This window comes from Paralichthys olivaceus, chromosome 13, assembly GCF_024713975.1.
Source record: "Paralichthys olivaceus isolate ysfri-2021 chromosome 13, ASM2471397v2, whole genome shotgun sequence".
NCBI classification, from domain to species: domain Eukaryota; kingdom Metazoa; phylum Chordata; class Actinopteri; order Pleuronectiformes; family Paralichthyidae; genus Paralichthys; species Paralichthys olivaceus.
Genome location: NC_091105.1, coordinates 18,169,990 through 18,193,870, shown reverse-complemented (window position 1 = coordinate 18,193,870; position 23,881 = coordinate 18,169,990). Strand labels below are relative to the sequence as shown.

At 41.2% G+C, this 23,881-nt stretch overlaps 1 protein-coding gene across 3 annotated transcripts in view; it reads left to right on the top strand.

Moving 5' to 3' along the window:
* Positions 1-23,881, top strand: part of cdk14 (cyclin dependent kinase 14) — a 135,762-nt gene that overhangs the window by 85,938 nt on the left and 25,943 nt on the right. For all 3 annotated transcript variants that reach the window (XM_020091284.2, XM_069537971.1, XM_020091285.2), the window contains 4 exons: positions 3,280-3,343; positions 7,588-7,636; positions 11,396-11,535; positions 15,851-16,001. In XM_020091284.2, coding sequence (XP_019946843.1) covers positions 3,280-3,343; positions 7,588-7,636; positions 11,396-11,535; positions 15,851-15,966 — 369 coding nt within the window. In that variant the 3' untranslated portion in view covers positions 15,967-16,001. The remainder of the gene's footprint in view (positions 1-3,279; positions 3,344-7,587; positions 7,637-11,395; positions 11,536-15,850; positions 16,002-23,881) is intronic.

Below are 23,881 nucleotides of genomic sequence, written 5' to 3'. Positions count from 1 at the left end.
TCACCAACAGCCGCTGTGTCTGTGACATGACCATCCATCTCCTGTAAGCCAGACTGGATAGCCAGGGCTTACTGAACACATTTCACCGGCTCACAGCAGGAGACAGCTGATCCACTTGGCTCTGGTTCTGATGTGTTTGACCCCTGCCTGGAGGTGACCCCAATCTGCCTGGCTGTGACCAGAGTTGGAGACACAGAGGGGTGCCTCTGGGATTTTTTTGGAGTCGGGAACAAGATGAAGGCAGGGTCAGCATTAGATAAAGAATGGAGGTAGGAGTGTGGGTGAGGCAGGGGTGGGATATGGGGTCAATGTTTGGATTATGCAATTGACCTGTGTTGAAATCACACGTTGGTGACCAGGTAATCTGGAACCGACTACCATGTCCCCGCAAACCTTTTTAACATGTCCCTGAGCCAGGCTGCTGTCTCTACATGCTTCAGAGCCACCAATATTATACCTGTGCTGGGGGGGTCTTCAGTGCTGGGTCTCAGGGACAACCACTCCTCATTATAAATGTTTTCAAGTGGCTTGTCTAGGATCATACAACATCCACACCTTCCTTCACTCTTTCCATCACTGCCAAAATCCCTTTTTCCATTAAAGGAAACTGCCCCCCTCAGGAAACCACACACACACACACACACACACAGACATATATATTTATATATATATACACATGATTAGAGGTTCAAGTGTAAAGGTCAGACATACTGTTTGTGTCTGGCTGGCTGGGTGGTCTGTAACCTAGCTGGTGGTGGTGGTGGGGGGGTCAGAGTATGTATATCCACCAGAATTTGCTTTGAGAGCTCAAGGTCATGACCTGTGACCTTTAGTGAATCCCTCTGCGGCAGGACGATCTCTGTTTGATCCCTGTCTCTCCATTCACTCAGACATGTTCTGAGAAGAATACACACTCAGCCCTTCCCTCCCTAAGAGACCGCCATGTCATCATATGTTCACTACAGTGTTGTCCCTACCATTAAAAACCATATGAGCTTGAATATAACAATATAATTGTTTAAGAAATGGTGGTTGTTTCTGTTGTCAGGACAAGACAATGATGAGTTTCTTTATTATAACAGATATTGTGTTTAAATTGAGATAATCCAAACATAAGCAAGGTCTTTGACATTGTGTTTTTAAGACTTAAGCCATTTAAATGTTGTTCAGTTCAGTTCATCCTGAAAGAGTTTCCTTATGCTGGTTCTGCTGGTCCCACCTTCCACCTTGCACTTCCTCTCTCCTCTTTAAAGGCCACTGAACTGTCCCATCAATAATTCACTCACATGCCCGATCTTTCCTCCATCACCCTGTAACACTCTGTAACCTTTCTTCCTCCTTCATAACTCATCCTCCCCACCCTTGTCCACGAAAGATTCACCCGTCCTCCCACGGTCCTGCTTGTTAAAGGAGCAGGTCTCTTAGAAATTACATATTTTCACTATATAGAAAATGTATCTTAATTGTGACTGGATTACACAATCACTCGTGATGATATGTTGTTAATTAGGTTTAACAGTCAGTGTAGTTGCTTTCTGTGGTGTCCTCCTGCAGTACACTGCACATCTACTTACAACTGAAAAATTTAACTGAGTTATTAAGCTATAGTTAATGTATTTTTGTTCATTGACATATTTAACAACAAACATGATCTTTCCTTAAGCTTAATCAGAGCAGACAGGACTGTAGATGGGATTCAGGGACGCTGGTGTGATAGTTTTCTACAGCTTTCTACAGCTGCTGTTATAAAATCTAGTGTTTCATTCATTCAAAAAAGGGAAAGAACTCAAGTAATCATTGTATTTTCATGAACCGAGTTTAGAAGGATAGTGCATGAATGTTATTTCAAGGACACAAAGTAAATGTTGGACAGTCAGCCAGATTCATCTGTGATCTCAAAGTCCTGTTCTGAAAAAACACTGGTCGTTAACTTTTTTTTTTAATGGAAAATTTTGGAAATAACTTTTTTTAAATGGCTGAATCTCCTTGACTCTGCAGTCATTTGATCCTCCTCACTGTTGCCATAATTATATACTCTCAGAACTGGAATATTGGATTTTGAAGTTCAGCTGAAGTTGAGCTCGCCAATTAAAATCGTCTTCATCCTGACTGCTGTTGTTGAAGTCCTGCTGAAGTCCGCCTCATGGTGCTGTACTGTCCTCTGGTGGTGCTTTTGCTTATTACAACAACCATGACATCATTCGTGGAGGATACAAGCTAACATAGATTAAGTTAAACAGGCATCTGATCTATAACAGTCCTGCAGTTTCCACTATTTAGATTTAAATAATGGGTTCACTGCTGCACTTATAAACACATTTTTTTACATGCTCATTTTTAACTTCTCAAATAAAGTCTTTCAGCTGTTAAGTCTGTGCTGTCAGGGAAGCAGTCACAGTGGTTAAGGTTAAACTAGAATAGACCATAACAACCCACTGCCTGGATACTCTGCTATGGAAACATTAACTGTGATTCCCTCATTTCATCATCACCTTGAAACTGTTTTATTCAAAAGTTCCTCTAACACATCTGTAACATCCAGTGTTTATATACATAATCATTTAGCAGAAAGCATAAATCAAACTTCCCAGCCCAGCTACTCTGTTGGAGCGTGCTGTAGATCAGGGACCACTGCACAATCTGGAAACTATTATGCTGCTTAGCAGTGATGGATCATGTCGAAGGCATGTCCGCTGCTCTGGGTTGTGTCATCATAAACCCGGACAGTGTGCGTGAGAACTCAGCCAGCCTTTCCATAAAAGATGAACTTATCGGGAGGAGTATTGCACAAACACATGAGATGATTTTTGTACTTGAAGTTCATGTTTGTTGTATCATGCAAATTATTGTAAGAATGAAATAATTGAAGGGGGCGGCACAGTGGTGCAGTGGTTAGCACAAGAGGTTCAGCCAGGGCCTTTTTGTGCCTGTGAGGGGATCACTCAATGTCCTCCAGCTTCCTCCCACAGTCCAAAGGCATGCTGGTTAATTAGTGGCTCTAAATTGCCCATGGTGGGATTGTGCATTGTTTGTCATTACATGTCAGCCCTGTGATCGACTCGCTTCCTATCAAGGGTGTACTCCACCTCTTGCCCAATGTCAGCTGGGATCGCCTCCAGCCCCTCTACCACCCTGTGACCTTCAGGAAGTAGCTAATGGACGGATGGATGGAAGAAATAATTGTAGTGGCTGTGACCACATGATTCAACTGGTGCTGTGAGATTTTCCCTAAACCCCACTTGTTCACTTCCCTCTCTCACATTCCACTGTCTTTCTCAGGTCCTTGGTACTCCATCTGAGGACACCTGGCCAAGTGTTAGCTCCTTGCCTCACTTCAAACCAGGTGAGATCTTTTGTAATATACAAACATGCTTACGTACATATTTACTTCATTGATTAATCATCAATTGTTCATCCCTAGAGCAATGTAAATAATGGTGTAACAGGTAACATGGTGCCATGTTGCTTTAAATGCTGGATATGCTGAACTGTTAGCATGGAACCTACCTTAACAAATGCTATTCTGTTCTCAGTAATGTCATTTTAACAGAAATAAGATTTAAAAAGTTAATATTGTATACAGCCTTTGGTGGAAATATGTGTTGAACATTTGTGGAACAATAGTATTTTGAGTGTAGAAAGAAAACACCTGAAGTCTTGACTTCATGCTACGACCTGTGATCTATCAGGGAATTGATTATAAACTCAGTCACCTGACCATCACAAATAACCAATGGGACAGTCTCTGCTCCGTGTTAATGCAGCAGCAGCATCAGGAGTGGGGGTGGCAGCTCTGCCAGGGTAGCCATGCCCTCTGGGAGCTCATTAGGGCTTTTTAGAGGGAACATGAATAGAGACTGCAGATTAGTGTTGGAGCTGATGGAGGGAAGAAGAGCTGGAGTGGAGGAGAGGGGACAGGCGAGGACGGCCATAAAGAGTGTTAGAATAATGGTGCAGGGCAGCGAGGCATCACAGAGCTATGATGTGACCCAGCCTCCTATCTCCAGTGGCCAATTAGGGACCAACTGGGGTGACCCTCGTGGTCACACACATACACAACACATACAAATGTAATCTCTGGTCCCGTGGCCATGGAGACAGTTGGCTCTTGTTAGCCTCTCACACACTGTGTTGAACAGATGTGCAGCTGTCTGAGCCACACACACACACACACACGCCCGGTGTTTGCCTCCAAGCATTGCATTTATTTATATGGTGTCTGCAGATCTGATGTTGTTGTTATCGACATACACGGAAAGAATGAGATTATCTGATTAAACTTAACCACATAGTGGTGTTCATAAAGCAGCGTAACCCCTCACAGTGCACAGTATCATATAATCAACCCAGGCACATCATGCAGGATTGTAACCAGAGGGGGAGCATGATGAAAAATGTATAGCAACAGAATCATAATCTGCTGATAACTCTTCAGATTAAAATACCCTGAAGGTTACATTAGGGTAAGAGTGAAGGTCATTCATTGTTCTTGAATTGACTCTCTGATGGTTGATTATTATTCAGAGGCTAATTTCTGAAGATATGCCAGCCACATAAATTTATTGTACAGGTTTGTTTTGTCCTTGATTATTTCCTCTTTTTGTTTCTTTACATTATTGTCTTTGGTTCTTCTTTCTTTAACCTGCTCAGTTGTTTTTTTGTGACCAAACATCATCAAAAATGGAGGTTAGGATATGGTCAGATTCTTAATATGTAATACATCACAATACACATGTGACTTAACGATAAACTTTTATCTTTGAATGTTCTTTTTTTAATGTACTTCAAATGCAGCTAGAGAAGGACAAAATGTTAAGTGAAAAAAGGGCCAGTACTACTCCTGTTATTCATCTGTTGGTGTGTTTTTAGCACATTGTTAAGTATTATTCTGAGTTAATGATGAATCAGATATTTTGCATATGTGCTTTAGCATGTGGTGCAATGAAATCATCATGTTATGATGACCCCTGATCCCTGCATATCCCTGCACCTCCCTGGAAGTGCTGGTTGTGTGTATCATTGAGTACTGGCCCACACTGAGTACTGCACTAGAAGGATATTATTCTGTATATATATTTAACCTTGAGTAATTTGGGGTAATGCAAATCTGGAACCTTTGTAAAATCCTAATAACATAAGACAGTAGCTTTATCAATGGTTAGATTGACAGAACCAATAAATGCAACACATTGTGGAGCCTGCGTTGAACTGCAGATGGCAGTATAGCAGCAGTGAGCAAACCTACTGAGCTCATGTTTCTGAAGCTCCTTTGAGCTGACTGTTATCTGCACACTTTTCCAAAACCCAGTGACTATATCACTCCTCTGCTTATGATTCATCACACTTCATCATCACTTCTACATGCATAATACTTTCCTTGTTTTTTTTTCACTCCAGTCTTTGCAGTACATCATTAAAGTTTGGATCTCAGACATGTCAGTGTGGCTGGACCTCAGAGTAGAGGCAGCACTTATTTCTCACATTTCTGTGGTTATGAAAAGACTCTACACATTCTTCCTCACATATCTTGCTTTAACTCCACTCTCCTGCCGGACTGCTTTTACAATGCATTCAGAGCTGGACACATTTTGCCTTTAAATCGAATCTTTATCACTTCATCACTATTATCAGTGATGGATGAGTTCCACTTGATCATTACAATTTCAGGGTTTGGTTTTGCTATTAAACAGAAGACAATATAAGTTTATATAAAGATAATGAAACACTAATATAAAAGTTAGAATGAAACCTAACATACAATAGTTAACAGATGAATATAAAGGGTGACTGTGGCAAACCTCATAGATCAAATAGTTACGTACCTCCACCAAGGACCATCAGTGCCCTTATGAGACCACATTTAAATTCACTAGATCCAGATTTTTTTGGGGATCTGCACCAAATTACACACACACTTAATATCAGTCCCCTAAACATGCCTGATTTATTTTGTCAAGATCCATAATTTAATCCTTCTACCATGTTTTGTGGTAGTCCATCCAGTAGTTTTTGCGTTATCATGTGAATCAACAGAAACAAACAAAACAAAAATATAACTTCCTTGTTTATAATTGTTTATCCAACCAACATCAATATCTTGTTTTTAAGAGATAATCAGCATTAATTAATCTAGACATTTATGCACACTGCAGAAAACAATTGCAGGTGACATTTTAACGCTTGTTTAAGATTTTCAAAGATTCAAAAGCAATGTTATGCTAATGCTAATATAACATTTTGTGTAATTCAATCAGGTGTTTTTAAACTATCTTTTCAGGTGGGTTGTATTTTGATGTAATCACATAGCGAGCGCAGCTTCACTGATACGTCATACGCTGCTGCTATGAACACATCAATCCCACCTTTACACATGATGGACTGGGGGGGGTCGTGATTTAATCTCCTACCATATTGAAGCACAGTTTCAGGTGGAGGGAGACGCAAACATCACAACATTCAAATCATGGCCTGCAGAAATCAAACATAACCTGAAATACATTCTTCTACATCAAATACATTCTTCTACCACTAGATTTTATATTTGGTATGTAAATTGAGAGAATTAAATGTAGTAAGAATACCAAAAAGCTGAAAAGTGCATTTATTATTAAGGGATTTAACTTTACGAATACTAAACACACACACCAACTGTATGTTGTTTTAATAATGGCATTGGTAATGGCTCAATCTGACTTCATAGTCGGAGCCATGTGAGGACTCTGTCTGGCACCCAGGGACCTGTGGTCAGTTCAGGCTGCTCCTGGCACTGAACTGGTTGACTGGACCCACTGTTGAGTAGCTGGCAGACTGGAAGTTGACGCTGACAGACAGTTGGATGGTCGGCTAGTCGGATTAGGCTGGCAGTGTAAGAGGTGGGCTAACTCGCTGGGTGGCTGGCTAGCTTGTATGGAGGCTGGTCAGTTGGCAGCTCAGCTTGACAGTGTGTCCACATGGCAGTTTTGGCCGAGACGGAGAGAACAGTGCAGCATAATAAACATAGGAAATATGGAGAAACTGCCTCACAAAACTCCTCTCATGAATGTGACAATTTAATGTGGTCTGGTTTTTAAAGAGATGTACACAGCTCCCTCCCTGAAGCATTTCTCAGTACATATATGCAACCCTTCAATTTCTCCAACGTATGCATTAAGTTGTTAAATATTTGATCATTTGTTTGTATGTTTATCCCATAGTTTTAACTTTGTAGACAATGTGATTTTTACAGCAGACATTTTATTTTGTGGCAGCAGAATGTGTAATTACCCAGTAAGGTGCATTAGAGTTAAAACAGTGCAAATATAAGATTATTGTAAGATAAATGGAAACAGATGAGAAAAGACTGAGGTTATCTGATGTTCAAACAGGAACTTTAGTCTCTTCCTCAAATAGTTTCCATAGATTACCTGTGATCATTAATGAATGAATGAATGAAACCTTTGACATTTGGCATGGTGTCCTCCTGATGTGCTCCCCCTGCAGCACATGTGTTACTTTAATGTGATGAGATAAATGCACAGGAGGGTAAAAGACACTATCCAGACAGCAGGTTCACACACTTCATTCATTATGTGTCTGTTCTTATTCCAGATCGCTTTACAGTGTACAGTGCTAAGAAGCTCAGACAAGCGTGGAATAAGTAAGTTCTGACCTTTCTCGTGTGTGTGTGTGTGTGTGTGTGTGTGTGTAGTATGCCAGAGAATTGATGTTTGTGCCCATATTGTTATATCCAGAATGGGATGCTGTAACTGACTCACTTTTACCATCATTGCTGTCTTAAAAGTCAAATTCCCATGTGAACTCACTCTTCTCACACTTTGTACAGCTCACATGTTCTTCCACTGACTACCAGCCTTCCTGCAGAGTTCACGTAAGACACCACTCTGCGACATCCGATGTATATGGTAGAAAACTGGCAGGGTGGCACAGTCTGGGGTGTCTACTAGAAGTGTGCCACTGTTTGCCCTTGGCTTACATCTGGAGGGGAGACAACAGAGAGGCAAGGGGAGCATGTCTCACTTCCACAGGGAAGTGAATCCCAGGCTGAGAATCGTAGAGCCTTTAGTTGAGAAGATTGAGAGTTTTGATGTTATCCTTTGAATGGAGTCATTTGATCAATATACCTGAATTAAAGAGTGTTCTTCCTGAGCAAGTACATTGCTTCTGATTAAATTAATCTAACAATAAATTAGCTGCTGTTAGTAATGGTAAAAAGCATTAGAATCACAATCAGGGATTATCACCAAGTAGGTTTACACATAGAAGGAATTTGCTGTGGTGTGTTTTGCAAGCAGCAATATAAAATGATTAATAATAATAACAATAGAAAAAGGACTGTGCAATATGTTGTAAACACTAGAAAGGGATTGTGCAGTATGGTAGATATTTGAAGTCCGTGCAGTACTGTTATTATTATTATGTTATATAAGTTCACATTGACAGCTGGGGACTTTTTAGATCATTTCTTTTGCACAAAAACTTCAATGCAATGACTTGTGTTTACCAATCAGCCACTACATTAAAACTGGCTCAACAGTATTTCAATGTTGTGGCAGATGACGACATTCATACTCTCCTGCAACGACTAACAATTAATTTATAATTCAACAACTGAAAATTACTCAACAATTATAGTAGCCTGACTCACTGGATTCAGACTGGTTAAAAGCCTGGTGTTTATTTTTGGAAGCAATGGAACTCTAATAAGAAGACATTCTGTTCTTGTGTACAAGCACGTCAGTGGTACATTGCTGTCTTGCAGCAGCAGAAAGCGATTTTTGCTTTTACCAACAGATACCTTAGTACCATTAGTTTCATTATTTATTTATTATAATTACATGTGGCTACAGCGATGGGTGCACAACACGTGCACGCAGAGATGATCCAATCATCAAACCTTTTCCTCTGCAGAGAAGTGTTTTTTCTTTTTAGCTTGAAAATGTGCCCTTATAATATTAATCCACCAGGGTGCAAGAGCACCTGGCTCTTACAGAGAATGGAGGATGATTGGTTTTGTGCACTTTATGCCCAAAACACGGCTGTGATTCATTCAGTGACTCAATGCAACCCTCATGCACCATGCACCTGGTAACAGCAACTTCCACAGTTAAACTAAAAAACAAAAGTGGATCTGGACACGTGCTTAATTCAGCCGCTCCATGAACTTTGGACCCTGAGCTTAGATCTTCAGAGCTGTGTGATGGTGCTTTGATCTAACAAACATGTCACTTTCCGCAGAGGTGAGGGGACAATACAGGCAGCTTGTTCTGCCTCACCTCTGCCTGGTCCTGTTTGTGGTATGAAGGAGCGCTGGCCATGCACCAGTGAGGAAGGAATGCTTTCCTCTGCAGTGAATGTGTCATCACCTGGAGCTGTCTGATAGGTTCAGTAGATACCATCCATCTTACCGCAGATGTGCTCTTATTCGCTAAAGCTCGCTGACCACAAAGGCAGCTCGGAATGTGCACACACTGCACCAACAGCTTTTAAAGACCAACATGCTCATCTCAACGTGATCTCACACCTGCACTTATTTAGACGCCATGCCAATTCATCCACAGAAAGATTTATATTTATCTTAGACTTTCCTCTAGTGCTGTTGAGACGAAGAGGAGATAATATCTTCTTTGATTTTGGAACATTCATGTTTCCCAGCAGATGATTCCTTCCTTCATGGATACTTGATGCAAACATGTCGTCAAAAGACTTTTGTCAGTGAGTCAAAGTGTCATTGGCCTTAACTGCAGTGTTTTTGCTTTAGTGCAGGGACGGGGAACATTATACTTGCAATTTTAATCTTTCCTATTTTCAGTATTGTTTCTATAGTAGTGACTTTTTTTTATTGATATAAAGAACTTTGTGATTTTGTGAAAGTTGCCATACAAATAAACTTTACCTATGCTATACTGTGTCACACTAACCCAAAGCAATGGCTGGAACTGTTTCTCTTTGGAGACTGATGTCAGATGGTAGTGATGATGATGAGGAGGAGGAGGAGGATGCAAAAACACCTGACATTTGTTATGTCTATTGTACCATCACAGGCCAGAAGGAACCAGGGGATTGCTTGTTGTGTTTTTCCATGTTTTTTTAAAATCTTGCACCATATCAGTATTTTTTCTGTGACAGTTTTTCAAGACAAACTCCAAATCTAGTGGTAGAACACCAGAAAACTTGTCAATGTCAATTGGAATGTCAGTGAGGATACCTCTAAAAAGTACAATTTAAGATTTAATTGCAGTAACAGATTCATACTGATCTTTTAAAGTTAACTGTTCTCAGTCTCTTGCGTTCGGTCAACAATTGGTCGGACTGAACCAACTCAGCGTGGTCCATTTTCCAACTGAATCATTTCACACCCGCTAGTTTGTCTTTAAACTTTGTGGTGGAGTTTCACAGAATATTCCAGCCGAATGAGAGAGAGAGGCGAGAGGAGGCCCTGATTGACTTTGTTAACTTTATCCCTGCCTCTTTGCTGAGTGGCGTTGTTGAGTTGAACTGAGATTTATCCTCCCTCTGTCTCTTTGCTGATAAGTTGAGTTGAGATCCCTATTGAGAGCCATGGGAGTGTCTGTCAGAGAGCTTGACTAGGGAGCCAGCCATGAGAAGCCTGCAGAACATGAGAAGCACTGTGAGTGCTCTGCGCAGCGGGCCGGCGAGCTGCGCTGAATAACATCATGTTTATTTAATGCAGTGGATGCCTAATTACTGACTGAATTTGTTGCTCTTCCTTTTTTCAGTCTTTTTCCCCCTCAGCACTGCTAGGTAGGGCTGGTTCAGGAGTTCAGTGACTCCCAGAACAAATGCACTTCACACACACACACGGACACACACACACACACACACACACACACACGTGGACACACACACACACACACACTTGGACACACACACACACACACACACACACACTCACTCATGTTCACTTAGAGTTTGCTCATGTCTTGGTTCCTTCTTTAATGAACACCTTTTGTTTCTCATGGTGACCTAGTCATCAAACTCAAGAGAGAGAGGTGTAACCGTGTGTGTGTGTGTGTGTGCGTGTGCGTGTATGCGCGCACGTGTGCTCCTTTGTATGTGTGTGTGAGAAGTGTTTTTCCTCTTGAGTCAGCAAACGCAGAACATAATTAAAAAGCATGTTTTTTTGTTGTCAGCAGCTCTGTGAATTGGAGAGAATAATTTGTTTCCTCAGAGGGATGAATGAATGGAAAGAAGGTTATTTTATATTATATTTGGATGAAAGGGAAGCGGCTAGTTCCTTGGGTCACACTCGGTTTAAAGCCTGTAAGACTGATAGGCATGAGTGTGTGTGTGTCTGATGGGTGTATACTGTGTTACTGTATGTATATACTGTACATGTGTCTGTGGTCATCTGATGAAGTGTGGTGGTGTGTGTCAGGTTGGGTTACGTGGACCATGCTGAGGAGTTGGCCTCCAGATTCCTCCAGTGCTTCCCAAAGAACCGCCTGTCAGCCCAGGCAGCGTTGAACCACGAATACTTCAGTAACCTTCCACCACGGCTCTGGGAGCTGCAGGACAGTAAGTAACCCAGCACACTGGACACTGTCACTCTAACACCACCTGTCTGTGCTGACAAGTTGTAAAGCCAGGTAGCGCTTTTTTTCTTCTTGATCGTAACGTTTTTTTTGCAGGTATCTGGACGTGAGAAACTCGAAATGCAAATAATCCCTCACATATGATGCTATGTGAAGATTGATGGTGCTGTATTCAAAATAGTGTTCAAGGTTCAAAGGTCCACCTCACGTAGGGGTCGACCCAGGAGAACAAAAGGGGGGTTGAAAGTGAAGGACTCTGTATGAGGCCGAGGCCGGTTCATGCTGTTCTTTTTTTAACAGCAGTTAGTAACTCTAGGTGGGATCGCTGATCTGACCCTCTCATCATCACACTCATCAGATGAAGCAGCAGCAGTGGATGTGACACATGAGCTCACACATCCTCATTCTCTGAGTCATAACTTTTTCAAAAATTCAAGAAACATGAAACGCAGATTTTTAGACTCAAACACAATTAACCCTTCTGAAACATCACTGTCCTCCTTTGTTACCAGCAACATTTATAAATCTACTTAGTAATCATAAAATAGGTACTTTATTACTGCAGAACTTATTGTGATGGTTGTCTGTACATAAATAGAATTGTATATTGGTTAAAGAATTAAAGAATATAGATTGCTTTGCACTTTACAACATTTTTTTGTAACTTAGGTTTAAGTTAGGTTTAATGATTTATTTTAATAGCAAGTAGATAGAAAACAGCTGATGTTTAATAACATAATTAAACTGAGGGACCAACTAAGGCTGCCTGGAAGGTTGCTTAGGACAACATATAGAAATATACTGTATCAACTCTATTATATTCAAACTCAATGCCACAAGCATTAAGTAAGCATAAGTTGACAAGGTATCTTAACGCAAACGGGTTAGCCTCCTGGTTTAAGATGATACAACAAAAATGCTGCGACATCAGCACCTTCTTTGACACAGAGTGAGTTTAGATTGATTAAATATTCTAATGGTCAAAGACTGTGACCTCACAGAATGTGTTTCAGCCTCACAAACCAAACCTTGAGGGAAACCTTCAAATTTGACAGAAACGTCCACTCAGACTCAAAGATAAAGTTATTAGAATGTGCAGGTCAAAGTGAACATGTTGTGATTTATGAGGAATGCCTGATAGGAATTTCATTACATTCGGCACAATCAAGTAATTAAACCTAACCTGATTCAAATTTGGATGTCAAAGGTAAAAGGTCACTGCTTCATGAATGTGTTACCTCCAGAATGCCTTGAGGATTTTAGTTTTCAAATATTACACAAATCTTCAGTATATGTCTCCAAAATGACCTGATTAGAATTTATATTAAAAAGGTCAAGGTCACTGTGACCCCACAACACACGTTTGTGAATATAACTCAAGAACGTGCACGTTATGACGACAATAACACCTTTTAATAAATTCCTTCATAGTCTTCACTGTATATATTAGAAGAGTCTGGACTGAAATTTGACTGTAAGGCGGAGACATATAATTCTATTCTTGCTCTCTTTCTCCCACTCTCTCTCCTCTTCTTGCTTTGACTCCCCCTCTCTCCTTTGTGTTTTTTTGAGCTCCCTCAGCTTCACTGGATCTTACAGCATCCTCCTCCTCCTCTCTCTCTCTCTCTCCCTCTCCATCTCTCTCTGTAAAGGAGGCAACGAGCAGTGACCTGGGGTTGGCTTGTTTTTGTTCACGCAGAGAAAGCCTGTCTTATTATGTGGATGCCGGTGGGACAGTGGGCTCAGCCGCTGCAACATGCTCAGTTTGATTTTCTATCTTCCTGAGATGTTGTTTGCCCAGAGCTACAGCACACTGAGGCATTCTTTAAATAAGAGCCCCGACTCAAAAAAAAAAAAAAAGCACAGTACCTTAGAAACACCCATCTTAGCTTTCAACATCTTCACTTTAGAAGCACATTGGTATTAATAGTGGTTTCTCAGTGTACATTTTGGTTGTGCAGAGGCTTTAGCCACAACTCTACAGTACAGCTGTATTTCAATTAATGCTACAGAATTGGGTTATTACATGACAGCATGTCAGAGATGACTGCATATCCATATCATTTGACAGGCAACACATACATACATAACCAATCCCTTAAGCTGTTATTCATTAGTGGAGTGAAAAGCCCGCTCAGAAGACCTGAGTGTGCTGCCACTGACATGGTGGTAATTTTAATGGGAGAATTCCATTTTTAATTCCCCCCGATTAGGATTTTTCAGCATTATTAATCCTGTTATCAGCACCCAGCAGGTTGTCATGTCTGAAAGCGGCGGTCACTGAGAGAGAGGGGGAAAAAAGAGAGATGGCTCATTCTGATTCTTGTCATGCTCGCTCGCTCGCTCTCTTTTTCCCTCCCTGCTCTCTTTATCTCTCTCTCTCTCTCTGACTCTCTCCTTTCGGCATGCACATGTGACACAGCAGCAGAATCACTGAGGGGAGAATGGGAGGGAATTAAAAAAAGTTTCCTGAAATGAGGACAAGAGTGGATAAACATAAAGTATCCTCCATTCCCTCTGTGTGTGTGTGTGTGTGTGTGTGTGTGTGTGAGTGCGTGCGTGTGTGCGTGCGTGTGTGCGTGCCGCTTGCAAACGAGTGTCAAAATGATGCAAAGAGAGATATGAATGTGAGATAAAGAACTGGATAATTACTCCAGTTGTATTTGGCTACAACCACAGCATAGTAATCAGGTTCCTGCAGCAGTAAAGACTGGGGCCAAAGGGAAAAACGCTCAGTAACAGCACACTGCTCTTTAGTTAACTCACCCAGTAGTTGAATACATAATATATTATATGTACTTTCCAGTTAATGTTCCTTTATCCGTATAGCAATGACCAAAGTGTTGTCTGCGGCCCACTGTGCACTCTATTGTCATGTGTATCGTGGATTTATCCAGACAATACCCAGACAGATTACAGGGAACAATGACAGAATTACTGAGACAATAGAGCTCCTGAGGTTGCTGTTGCTGTGAGGGTTGGATTGTGACATTTCTAATTTGATTTCAGTGAGAGTGTGTGTGGGTGTCTGGCAGTGGAAAAAGTGAGAGCGAGGGCCTCGGAAAAGAAAAGCCCCTCCTGCTTCTCTGGACTCGGAGAGAGATTTATGTGCATTATGGAAGTGGAACAAAGTGTTTAGACAGAGCAGTTCTCCTCCAGTTCTCTTGGCAAAACCCACTGTCTTAACTTCCAAACTAGAGAAGAGGCTGTGCCCCTTTCAGAACAGAGTGTGTGAATCCATTTGCCCCAACTGACATTTGTGATTTGCTAAGTAAACAGCTTTATATCCTCATTGTTTCACTGGTTCTGGTAGTTTTGAGTCTAAACTACCATTTCTTATCTGTTTATTGTTCTAACTTTATAAGAAAACAATGGTCTTCCAATATGTTGTCTTGGTTTTAAATATGACAATACCCATTGAGGGTGTGCTTCTCTCCTTTATAAGACAATATAATTTTTCATAAGCTGATACAATGCACATATGCCCTGAGCACAGAGACTTGGTCAGACAATAAAGGTGTGGCTACTGCATCTTAGTCTGTCCTGATTCTGCCCTCTTCTTTTCCTTGTGTTTGGATTTGTATTCTGTTTGTTTGTTTGCACTCTGTTTACTCCGTTTCCTGTTTTATTTTGAAAATGTGCTCCTTGTGTGTCCTGTTTCCCATCCTTGTGATCATCTGCACCTGTTCCTGATGTGTCTGTGTACATGAGCTTTTCCCCGTGGTTGGTTCTGGTTTCCTTCTTTAATTTACCTGTTGTTTATTTGCTGATTGCTGTTTGACCGTAGGACTGTTTCATCTTGTTTATTTTCCACGTTAAATTATCGATCAACAACCAATCTTCCATGCCTGCATTTGGTTCCTCTTAGGGCAGCTGCACACTAGAAGATTTCCAACTCTTGACCAACCACAGACATGATGACAGATTTAACCAAAGATTTCATTCTGTTTTGGGAATATTTCACACAGAAAGGTTGAATACTGCATTTTTTGTTGTGCCAATTTCTCTGCAACTTAAAGTGGTTCTTACATTTGGCACCATGGAGGAGAAAAAATACACTTGTCTGAATTTATATCAGGTCCAACCATTCAGCATCTCCTGCCTCTAAGATCTGCTGCTCTGACTGTTCAAATTATGATTGTTTCAGCAATATCTTAATGTTACATGTAGCAATCTCAAATAACTACTTATGACAAAAATATTGCAAGACTTTTGAATAACGATCTCTATATTTAACAGCTCACTTGAATATGTCAGCGTACTCTCTCCTGATCCGCCTGCGTCTTCTCCCCCTGCAGTGTCTTCTATCTTCACTGTACCAAATGTCAAGCTGCAGACAGAGAGCGGGGACAGCATACAGGTGTGTGCACGGAGGAACAGTCATGGAAAAGCATCCTCTGGCAGCAAACACTGACCTGAGGCAGTATCCTGCACATGACTGCCTGACAGGTATGTGTTCATTATCATGCACGAAGCACACACAAACACTATGCAGCTGCAGCAGCTCTGTGCACACACAGAGAAAATGAAACAAGCAGCAAACCTGAGGTGAAAATGTAATGAACTGAAATGTTGACTGGTTCAGTACAACAAAGTTACTGCAGACTGTTACTGCTTGAAATCAATATAAGTTAAGTCTTTTGTTACTCTGCACCAGCATAGCAGCACAAGCAGGGGGTTGTCTCCACCCCTGTTTGTCCGTGTGTGTGTGGACAGATTTATACTTAAGTTAGTGGGAGTTTGTCTCCAGATCTTTAACCTTAAGCTCAAGGTCAACAAAAATATGGTCCCCCTTTTCTTTTTTTACGATACATATAGAGACAGTCTAAGTCTTGTGGGTGGCTGTGGTGAGGTAGAGCTGGTCATGCAAGGTCGGTGGTTCTATCCCCATCCCCCAAGGCAAGATCACAAAATTCCCTTATAATGACGTCGTATGATTATTTATTATCACAGTGAAGTCAAAATTACGTCATACAAAGTTAAAAAATCAATATTTCCAGGCATCTGTGCATCCAATGGGGACTTTCTCAACCAAAAAGATTAGAGGCATGATCTACAGCTTGTACAAATACAAAATAATTTCACTATGAAGTTAATGCCAACATGATTTAAGGCTTTTTAAGATTAAGCCTCATCATCAAACCCCCAATCATTTGACATCTGCTATAATTGCAACTCAAACTTGATCTTGGAAGGCAGTTTTAAAATTATTTCTAACTTCTCATGTGTTTGTGTTTTGTTGGTGGAAAGCAGCTTCTATTGGAAAATGAGACATTCCCATATTAATATAAAAAAGCTTGGAGTAACATCAACCACCAATTTGTGCAAAGCTTGTTTGTAGATTTCCTCCAACTGTAACGTGCTGCTGAGCAAAATGTTGATTGATTTAGAAACATGTTGTTTTAAAAAAGTACTAATTTGTATTAAAAAGCGTAAAACCACAAAACCGAGAAAACAGAACTTACAATACATATTAAATGTTTGGAAACATTCATGTTGCACTATACACCAGGAATGTACTTTTGTTCATTAGCTGTGTAAAGTATTCATGTTGAGCACTGTGCCCAGCACTTATCTGCATCCCACCAACCACCACAGTGTTTCTTTAAACACTGACGCCATGAGATCTGTGCTTTCTGCACTGAGGCAGAGAATGCAATAATAAATGGAGGAATGGCTTTAAGTGGGTGAGGAGGGTGTCCCATTCAATAGAGGCGGGGGTCTCATTCACTGCTCACATAAAGCAGCACTATTTGCATGTAATAAGAGGTGCAGAGGCCATGCATGGTGACAATGGCTGATCTAATGATGGACTCTGGATTGTGAGGGCCACTGTGGGGCCACAACACGGCGCTGAGGACCAGATTATATCTATAATTACTGACAGGTGCAGAGCCACAGCAGACACGTCAGCTCTTCACACAGAGATCTGCAGCTTTTTAAACTATGTCCTGATGTTTCATCTACAAAGTCTGCATGCATCGGCCACAAGGAGGAGGTGGAGGTGGAATACCCTGTATCTACTATTCTACTGAATATGTTGAAGTGGGTGGCTCTGTGTGTGTGTGTTTGTGGTTGTGGGTGAGGGTGGAAGTCACCCCACTGGGAGAGATGTGTCCTCTCAGCTGCTGCATTTAAATTGAAATCAGTCTCTTTGTCCAGGCCCGTCCCAGAGCCTGACAGACTGTGAGAGCTTCACTGATATCAGCCTAATCCCCGTGCACACATTCACTTTAATACACTGACAAATTGCACCAACACACACACACCAACACTATGACTGATTTTGACAATAACAATGCCTCCAATGAGAAATGGATGTGAGAACAGGGCGACAGTGTGAGAGATGGGAATCTGGAGAGAAGGATCAGCTGAATTTACGGAGCTTTATAGTGAGTTTTAGTTAAGACCATGACTTTACTGTCCACTACCTGCTGAGCATCAGCCAGAGACGAGCTAATGAACACAGTGGAGCATTTAGCAGCATCAAATTCTAGATATTCTATCAGAAAGACGTTAATTATTGCTGGACACAAGTAAATGTTGGACCCTCACTTTCACCACATGGACTAACACCGCTCCCTAAATGAATGAAAATATTGTGGCAATAAGAAGCCGTTTGCTAAGTTCATCACATACACTTAAAAGGTGTTCAAAGCTGACACATTTTCTTTATTGCAGGTTTAACCAAACATTCATTTTGCTTTAGTTGCCTGAAACTGAAATTGGAGGAAAACAAACCAAATCCATTTGCAGATACTGTGCATTCATAAAAAAACATTTTACCTATTTTGTTGTTAAAAATTATATTCAGGTGGCATCTTCATGTTCTAATCTATTTGTCCCAGTTAGTGCTGTGATGCTCTGCTCTTATTACATATTTTACCAACACAACTCAGATTTGTGTCGGCCATAAAATAGACAAACTACGCCATTGGAAATATTAGGAATCGGTGCTAAAACAGACAGTTTTAAAAACAGTCCGTGAAAATGTCTGCAAATATCCTCACAATAATTCTGTTATTTTTGATTAGAATAAGAAGGAGTAGAATCACCAGAGAGAGAAGGCTGAGACGTGCTTCTATCCCTCCTCTCATCTCTCTGCTATTTTTCCTATAGTCAGCACCACAAGCGCAATGCATGATGGTATATATTGTTTTGCTAGTGACTATTGGTTGTATACTACTTTTCACAATGCATCATGGGGATACAATGATTCTACTACATATAAAAATGTAACTAAACATTCAGCGCTACAAAATGGCAAATTCATTATGAAATGGACTATATAGTGATTAGTGATAGTTCAGTCTCAGCCTAGGTTAGTATCACTATTTTGACTAGCATTGTCACTAGAATTATATTAATCAAAATAGTGTTGCTATAGTTACCTATCAAACAAGATAAAGGACCTCTGAGAAGTGGTCCAGACTGCAGAGCTTCAGTTTTAAGTGTTTATATATTTTTTAAAAAAGCCATAAGGAAAAAAGCATTTTCCTCAGCTCTCATGTAGCTTATATTAGAGGAGCACCACAAAAAAATCACATTCACAATATTCAACTTAATGTGTGTAAGCCTGTTCTTAAAGCAGTGTTTTTCTGGTGTAGTAGAATTAGAGGTAAAGGAGGTGAGGAGAAAGGAAACAGAGGAGAGGGGGGTAGAGGGCAAGGGAATAAAGGAGGAATGGAAGCAGAGGCTTGCAGGAGCAGTGTAGGGTTTCTTTTTGTTGAGGCAACGTTGTATTATTTATAGGAGGTGGTGGAGGCAGGCTGCTTCAGACAGAGTAGAGCAAAGAAGGCGAGCAGCCCCTTTCTCTTTTGTGGGTCTATTCCCAGTGGGCAGACTTTGTGCTGGCTGGATGGCTGCCTTTGAGGAAACCCGGGCAGCTATTGAGCTGAGAGTGAAGGCTGGGCCTGACTCGCCCGCTCGGAGACACAGCAACACTGCAGCACGACAATGTCTGTCACTGCCGCGGCCAGAGAGGAAAAGAAAAGGATGCAGGGAGAGTGACAGAGGATGAGGGAATAGTGGGAGGGTATGATTTTGGCAGGGAGGGAAAAAAAGAAAGAAAGCAAGAAAGAGTGTTTTGTGGTGAGAGAAGAGAAAGCCAGAAAGAGATAGGAGGAGTGGATTGACAAAATGGAGGCAGGGTTGGAGAAGAAAGAGGCGGAAAGGGGGGAAAAAAGGCAGGTCTCCTTTACAGTACTGCGCCGCACTGATCTATGTTTATTCATGATTATGCATTATTCACAAGATTAGCTGAGGCAACTCTTTGCCGAGGGTAGGCAACGGTCCCCCCCCCCACCACCCCGTCAATCCTCTCAATGACCACACAGTTCAACTGTGAGTCACAACAACAAGTGGGAGCCTGCTGCCCTGTCTGAGAGCATCAGCACAGTGCACTGATACTCTGTATGACAGCGTGCTCACAGTCAGAATACATAACGACGCATCAAACATTGATTCAATCAGGGAGCAACAAGCAACGCGAAGGAGGTAAAATCAACAGCTCAGCTCCTCGGTCCAAACAAGAATTCACTTGGTTGTATTTTGAAAGCAAATTTTCAGAGGCTCAAAACACTACTGCACCTCATTCACTGATATTGAAGATATATTTGTATAATTGTGTAATTCTGTCTTCTCTGGTGTCTTATAATAATAGATTTAGGTTGTTGTTGTTCAGCTGTGTCTCAATTCAGGGCTGCATCTTTCAGAGCACTAGGTCTATGAAGGGGATGGTGTTCGTGAGCAGGGTAGTCCATGATGGCCCATCTGAAATGAGACGGTCTGATCTTCAGAGGATTTCCGTGGTCGGTGTCATCAGCCTGTCCTTCCTTTACTGCTGTTGCCTAGCAACAAAGCTGAAATTGGACACGATGAGAAAGTTTTAATGCCCCTTGGTTTTTTTAACATGTGTATCGTTAGCTGTTTAAGTTTAAGCATGATACTCCAGCATAAGATCTCTTGGGACTTCCCGGCACCATAACCTCTTTAAAAAATGCTTCGTCATTGAAATACAATGAATTCTGGGATGGGTTCGGCCGGGAGGAATCCACCCGTCGCATTTATTGGCCGCAGTTAAAGGAGACTTCAAAATAGGACAGTCTAGTTGGGCCGCCGTGACGCAATTTGTCCCTGAATTGAGACACAGCTAATATCTTCATATGACCATACGGTCAAATGAGTACATGTAATAGTGGAAGAGTTGCTCATCATGACAAAGCCTGAAAGAATTAACGTCCAATCCTGCTTGTTCAGCTCTGCAGAGCGTTTCAGCTTATTTCAGCCGATTGTTTTGGTTTTAAAGCAGCTTAACTGTTGTTTTTCTGCAGTGTTGGTGGAGGAGCTAAAAGAAGACAGGACTTAGATTCATTATGTTTCCATAAACATGTGTCCAAATAGATGGTAATATTGTACATAGTCTGCTGGATGTTTCAACAAGCAGCGGTTTGGTAATATAATGTGAAACTTGTTATTTTGTGGCTGGCCTGCCAAACGACTGATGTTGAAGTTACACAGTTGGTTGTCTGGCATGTTTGTGTTGAAATGTTTCTAAAAGAACCGGCACATACTGTTTATATTAGCCTATACCATCAAGGGGTGTTTACAAGCAGTGTTTAACCTTTGTCAGAAGAATGAAGACTATTCAGGCCCATATTATGGAGTCTACAGACTTTATGGACAAACTGCAGCTACTCCTTGTAAAGAGAGTCACCAGTATTATCATGTAATTAACTGCATGGAAGCTGACACTGTGACTGAGCCCTTCACTTTCTTTCACTTTCTTTCTAAGTGATCATGTTTCTCAGAAATACAGCTCTGTTTTTAACCGAGCAGCATCTTGAAAGTCACTGCTGTGTGACATGTCAAATAAGTCCAGCCCTTTTCAGACATGACCTCCGGAAAATTGGGTCCTGAATTTCTCCAAAGTTAACTTTTCTGAGCTTGGACCATTCATGGTCCAGACATGTACAGGTTTTGAACCAGTCTTGGCACTAGTGCCTGTGTTCTGGTGTCTAAGGCAAAAATGCAACTGCATTTGCATGGGTCCTCAAAATAACTTTCAGATTTCATTTTTTTTTTTTATCCATGCAACCTTATTTATGCAGCCCAGTACACATCCAGCAGCCTCAAGGTTAATAATGTGAAGAGTTATGTGTTCAGCTTTCCTAGTTTTAATGTAACTATCCTTCGTTTAAAAAGGTAAGTCATACTGTTATTTACTCTGTTTTCTCCAATTCAAACTAAATGAACTGGAATCATAGTATAATGCACATTGTAGTTTTGGTAAAAAAGTCTTCACATTGTTGCAATAGGTTCAGTTAATGAAATAGTGAACAAATCCAAAATTGTGTAAAAAAAAGTGTATGAATGCTGTGATAGAAAAAGTGTCCCGTATGAAGAACTGTATGAATGCGTGTGAATGCGACTTGTATTATTATTTTCTATCATTCTAAACTATGGTGGGTCAGAGGATGTCGGCTGAGTAGGCGGTCCTTCAGTGTGGTGATATTAGAGAGATAGTTCCCTCACTACTCTGCTGATGGACGTGTTTGAGTTCACAAAACACTTTAGGAGTTTCAAGGGTAAATAGTCTTGCAGCCGAATCCAATACAATTAAAGTAAATGCTGACCAATTCTTCAAACTTAAAAAAGATTAAATGCCTCTATACTGCTCCTATGGTGTCATCAAAGTGGCTGTAAGGCCCAACATCCAAATTCAACACGAAACGGTGTCATTTACATTTATTTACATGCTTTTAGCCTAAATGTCCGCTACCGTAAGTGATGATGCTGAACTGTCCCTTTGATACCTGGCATAAACAAAGTATTTATTTTCAAGGACAACAAGCAGCATCTTTAATTAAATTCAAATATAAAACATTTTTTGAGCTCGCTGCTCTGGCTGCTGATGTCATGCTGGTCTCCAGGCTTCTGCTGGTGCCTGGCCGGGGTTCACAGAAAGTGGCAGCCTTTCTACACTGTTTCTGTGCAGTCGGTCGTTGCAGGTCGGTGACAGGACACTCAGGCCCTGAAGCGTCACTGTGTCACTTTGAAGATAACAGCTGCAGGCAAAGCTGGACAGTGGTGTCTGGAATGCAGAGGTGCCAGCTCTTTATCTAAGCACATAGTCACACACTCACACACACACACTCTCACACACACACACACACTTGCCTCAGGTATCCTATCACTGACCATGCTTCAGTTTTTTGGGCAAAAATGCAGGAAACCCTTGTAGTTTCAAAAGCGTGTTGGCTCTGTAGCAGGGAGACATAGATTTGTGCAGTCCACAAAACGACCTGTCAGGAAGTTTTTTCAAGGTAAAGGACAAAGTGATTTTCAAGTATCCCTGCTGTGAGCCTGAGGGGGGTGGGGATGTGGAAGTGGGGATATAGGAAAGATAACTTGAGGCATATCTTTGAGAAATGGAGAGCCTTCAGTCAAAGCAGCTGGTTTTACTCTCCTGCTGCACAGTTTCAGTGGCTTCACTTCAACGTATCCTCATGGAAAAGCTGTGTGACGATACTAGATGCTATAACTGCACCTCTACAGCATGTCTATGTAGTCGCTTTGCACCTATGTTTGACTCAGCAGTTACATTCTGCTTTTATGAATCTGATGTTTGCACCAAAGGCTCTCAATAAACGTGGATGTGAAGGAGATGTGAAGTGTCATGGAAAAGCTGAACATTTATATTATATTAAGTTATTTGTGCATATTTTAATTTTAACTTTTAGTATGCTGCAGGGAGTTGAAATTTAAAAAACAGCATGCAAGTTATTCTTGAGGAGATTCCACTCCTCACCTTGTTTCCAGTTTCAATGCTAGTAGAGATGCAGGTAAGTGTAGTAAAGATTCAGACAAGGATGATGAAGAGAAGGAAACTATAGTGCAAGCTGAAGACTTGCACTGATAACCTTTGTATGATAATGGACCCTATTTTTGTGACAGTGCTCCAACACCTTGCTTGAAATGAGCTTCACCCATCTTTTATGGTATTTTGGTGCCAAGCCAGAATGTCTGGGACTCAACTGTGATGACAGGCCTTATCTTACACTTGGTGCAAAATGGTGCCAAGTGCGACACACGTGTCTGTGATGGAGTCAGATGAAAGCAGTTGTCATTTTCCTATTCAGCACCCACATGCAATTATACTTTTGACCAGCAGGAACCTGGTGTAACGCCCAGTCCACACTTCCTGTTATCCCTTCTTCCTTTGTGTATTCAGTCTTAGCTGAAATAGCAACTAAAATAAAGTTGATCCAAATGGATATTTTCATTTTTGCGTCTGTAACGTGTTAGAATCAACACGACCACTCACTCGT